General features: G+C 42.5%; 1 protein-coding gene across 1 annotated transcript; it reads left to right on the top strand.

Moving 5' to 3' along the window:
* The first annotated feature begins 2,023 nt into the window (after nt 1-2,023).
* LOC138868388 (uncharacterized) lies at nt 2,024-3,043 on the top strand. The gene has a single exon (XM_070145939.1). The coding sequence runs from the start codon at nt 2,024-2,026 to the stop codon at nt 3,041-3,043; it is 1,020 nt and encodes a 339-aa protein (XP_070002040.1).
* The last annotated feature ends 1,515 nt before the right edge of the window (nt 3,044-4,558 follow it).

The raw sequence follows: 4,558 nt of genomic DNA on the forward strand, positions 1-4,558 counted from the left end.
AACAAAAAATGCACAAGCTGCGGGGCCCTCTAAATGTATATATTAAAATACTTAGAACTCGGGATAGGCCGTTTAGCGAATTTTACGGCCTTCCCCAAAATAACAATACGCTAGTTGCTTTAGGCGCGCCTTTAATAATTTATTTCCCTTAATTCGGGTGCACATTTGTGTGACCCAAATCCAAATCTCAATGGAACCGAAATGTGTCTTTAATCACGGGTACATTGATTGTGACGTGGTCTGAGATGAACTTCCATGACGTTGCAAATCTTTTTTTTTTTAAATAAGGTATGAGACGAGCCTCGCCACATAAAACGCACAGATTGTGGGGCCCTCACAAAATGAACGTGTCAATTACTTAGAACTCGGGATAGGCCGCTTAGCGAACTCCACGGCCTTACCCAAAATAATAATACGCTAATCGTTTTAGGCGCGCATTTTAATAAATCTTACCTTCTTAAACTCGGGTGCACATTTATGTGACCCAAATCCAAATCTCAACGGAGTCAAAGTGTGTCGACGACCACGGGTACATTGATTGTAATGCGGTTCGAGATACATTTTCACAACGTTGCAACTCTTGATAAAAATAACAGTAAATGATAAAAGCGGTTAAAAGTTAAATTTCGCACATAGGTTCAACATGTATTAAATCAGATAATCAAACCAAATATGACAGTTGAGCGACCGCGCTAGAACCACGGAACTCGGGAATGCCTAACACCTTCTCCCGGGTTAACAGAATTCCTTATCCGGATTTCTGGTACGCAGACTGTAATATGGAGTCATTCTTTTCCTTGATTCGGGATTAAAATTGGTGACTTGGGACAACCTATCTCCCAAGTGGCGACTCTGAAATAAATAAACAAATCCCGTTTCGATTGTCCTTTAATTGGAAAAAACTCTCTTGTCCCCTCGCGGGTGCGGAAAAAGGAGGTGTGACAGCTCTGGCGACTCTGCTGGGGATCATGACCCAAAACCGCTGGTTCAGGGTTAAGAATTCGAGCTTAGAATAATTGTTATTATTTGGCTTTATTTATTATTTGATTTTATTATATGTTTTAGCCTAAATGTGCAAGATGTTGCTCTTACCGCTTTGATATTACTTGGACTGTATATATAAACTGTGCCGAAACCCCTCTCTTCTCTCTCTTGAGAAGTGCACGTTGGTCGTGACTTCTTTCTGTTAGTGTCATATACCAAAATAGAACGAGGATTCGGGAGTTGCAAAACCGGATGGCCTTTTGGTTACAGGTACACAGCTCCCATCCTCGGCTCGAGTTGTCCGCTCGGGTAAGCCAGGTCTAGAACAAACACCTAGGTTTTAAAAACTTAGTATAACAGAGACTCATGCCGGATCCCTAGTAGGAACGCTTATTTGCATCATGTGCATTTGACTTTGGGGACTCAACACAGGGGTTGAGTCCGTCTAGGACTAGCAACCTGAAAAGAAAAGATCATCCTGCTACATCCTGTTTGCTTTATGCATTTACTTGTTTCAGACTTGCATGCTGACCGGCTTTTTGAATATCAGGAATGTTGTGAAATTGGAAAAGAAAAAGAAAAAAAGAGAAATAGCGGTTAGGGAATTAATTGTTTATATTTTGCCCAAATACTGTCGAAACTCTGCCGAAATTTTGAGAAAATGAAAAACGTGTCTTATTAGTTTGTTTTATTAAAAGCAAAGGAAAAATAGAAAAAAAAGTAGTCTTATTTTCAAATAGAAAAGGAAAAATAGTCTGTCATGAGAAATATATTATTTCCAAAATTCGGTTTATGTTCTCTGCCCGAACTACGCCAGTTTGATTCTCGCAGGGTGTGAGATACGTAGGCAACCCCCATCGGGCCCAACTTACTTTTTCAAAATAATCCAAAAGAACAAAAGTTTTGAAATAGTCAAGGTGACGTTGTTCTTTTCAGAAATAGCCAAATGTCGTTTTTTAAGGAAAGAAAGGTGTGTCGATTTTGTATTTGAATCAAATGAGTCTGGATCTTTGCTTAATCGCCCCAATAAACATGCAGAATGAGCACAAGTCCAAGTTTGCCAGTAACAGTTAGGAGAAAAATCCCTTTGGAGCTGCGATTGTGGTGGGAGGATTTGGAAAAGTCAGAGCAAGGCAAAATCAAACTGCATCTGGGAGGTCTGACTAGTTTGTTGAAGGTCAGGCCCAGATGCGACATCATAAAGGCTTTGGTTACATTTTGGGACCCGGCCCACAACGTATTCCGCTTCTCGGATTTTGAACTCACCCCAACCGTAGAAGAAGTAGCAGGTTACATGGACGTTACTGAAGGTTTAAGACACAAATATCTGATCGCTCCAAGAGCTGTGAATTCACACAAATTCATGGATCTACTGAAAATAAGCAAGGGAGTCCCATACACTGAATTGGATAGGGGTTTTTCTACCTTGCAATTCACATACCATAGGTACGGGCATATAGGAGGATTCAATGATCCGGAAAGTGGTGTTTGCAACAGAGGGAATCTGGAAAAGTGGAGTGAACATAGGCGGTTCGCTTTCATGGTAGCATTCTTGGGCATTGTGGTGTTTCCCCGGAAAGATAGAAATATCGATCTGAAGGTGGCTGGAATCGTCAAGGTCCTGATTACCAATGATAAAAGCATTTTTGCTCCTATGATAGTGTCGGAGATATACCGAGCCCTCACAGCTTGTAAAGCCGGGGCAGATTTCTTCGAAGGGTGCAATTTGTTATTGCAGATGTGGATGATCGAACACTTATGTCGTCATCCTCAGTGTATGCGCTACATGTCTACAAACGAGGACTGCATCGAAGGTTATAACCTAAGGGTTTCAGGTCTCAGATTACCAGAAGGGTTTGAAGAATGGATATCCTATCTCCGTGCCATCACCGCAAAACAAATAAATTGGACATTGAGTTGGCTTCCTGTGGAAGAAATTGTGTATATGCCCGCCACTGGTCCTCATTTCCTCTTAATAGGACTCAGAGGTATTCAGCCTTATGCCCCTTACAGGGTGATGAGACAATTAGGAAGGTGTCAGGTGGTACACCCGGACTAAGATCTCAGTATTTATACAGTCGAGGTCAGCAATGACGGCCAATTTCCTGAAAAGACAGTTCGTTGCATATGGAGTGAATGCCAGTACTTGACGGTGAATACTCGAGTAGGTGACGTGTCTAGAGGTGAAGTCTCACCGGCCTATCTCGCTTGGCATAATAAGAAGAACACTGCGAGAGACGAACCAGAGCGGCCAACCAAAAGGCCTCACCTCCAAGATTTTGTTGAGTCATCGCAAGAACAATGGGGCTAGCTTGCAAAAGAAGAAGGCTACCGGGCTGAAATCGGGAAGTTAAAGCAACAAGTTGAAAGGCTTATATTTGAGAACAACGTGCAAGTCGCCTCCGAGCGGGGTGAAAAGAACAAGTTAGCCCAAGAGAACCAGACACTAAAGTCCCGCATTCACCAAGCCGGTAAGAGTAACCTTGACCGACAGAAACGTCGCTCTGACGAAAGATTGATAGCAGATTTGAGAAATCAGGTCAGCCAAAGCCGAGAAGAATTAGAACAGTCAGAAGCTTGCATAGCAAGGATGAAGGTCAGATGGGCAAAAGGCACAATGGCCCGGAGGCAGCGTCTGCAACAAGTCATAAGGGATTATGAAATGAGCATCGGGATATTAAGGAAAACGAACTCCACGCTTCAGGAGCGGATCTTCAAACAAGCACGAGATGCCCAAGCCGACAGAAGGCGCTGTTACGATGCAATGACCAGAATGGAAAGGCAAATGGAGATGTTCCAGGACCAACTTGCCGACAATGCTCAAGCACTGGGATTAAAGAACCGACAAATAAGGCAATTGTCCGTTGAAAGGGACAACATTCGAGGAAGGATCGACGAGATTGGGCACTACATCTACATGAGATGCCTAGCATGTGAGCAAATACCTCGGAAAACCCTCCTTGTTTCCATCATGGGCTGCGTCCACCGGGTCATGAATGAGTTGAAAAGCGTGCAGAGAGACCTTACACCAAGGGCCGCGGAAAGGCCGAATGATGCCTCGCGGGCCCCTAAGTTGGAAAATTAATCTTTGGTCGAGTCCTGTTTATTTGGCTCTGTTGCTTTCCCATATGTTGTTTTCTTTCTTTTAATCAAGTCAGGTTAAGAACTTTGGAGTCTGTACTATTGTTGTTCCGTGTTTGAAGTAATGCGTAATAGCAAATTTTGATGATGAATTAATTGACTTCGAAAGAATTTTTGTGTGTCTTTACTTTATGGCAGAACTACGCCCGGTCTGATTCGCGCGGGGACATGATACATAGGCAATCCACATAAGATTTGACCGCCATTAATAAAGAAAGAAAAAAAAGAGAGAAGAAAATACAAAAAAAAATAAAATACAGGGTTTCCCAAAGTACTTTAAAAGGACAAATGAGCAAGCTGGGATGACGCATGTTGTTTGAAGTAAAGCATGTTAGAAACGGTTAACTGCCTAGGAGCATTGCATCCTCAATGTATTATCAAATCTGTTAAACTCTAACGCTAACAAAGTTTGTTGTTATCTGAATCCAGACAG

Source organism: Nicotiana sylvestris, chromosome 5, assembly GCF_000393655.2.
Source record: "Nicotiana sylvestris chromosome 5, ASM39365v2, whole genome shotgun sequence".
NCBI classification, from domain to species: Eukaryota; Viridiplantae; Streptophyta; class Magnoliopsida; order Solanales; family Solanaceae; genus Nicotiana; species Nicotiana sylvestris.

Bases quoted from the DNA above. Each gene is read 5' to 3' on its own strand.
- LOC138868388 (XM_070145939.1), top strand. From the start codon at position 2,024: ATGAGCACAAGTCCAAGTTTGCCAGTAACAGTTAGGAGAAAAATCCCT.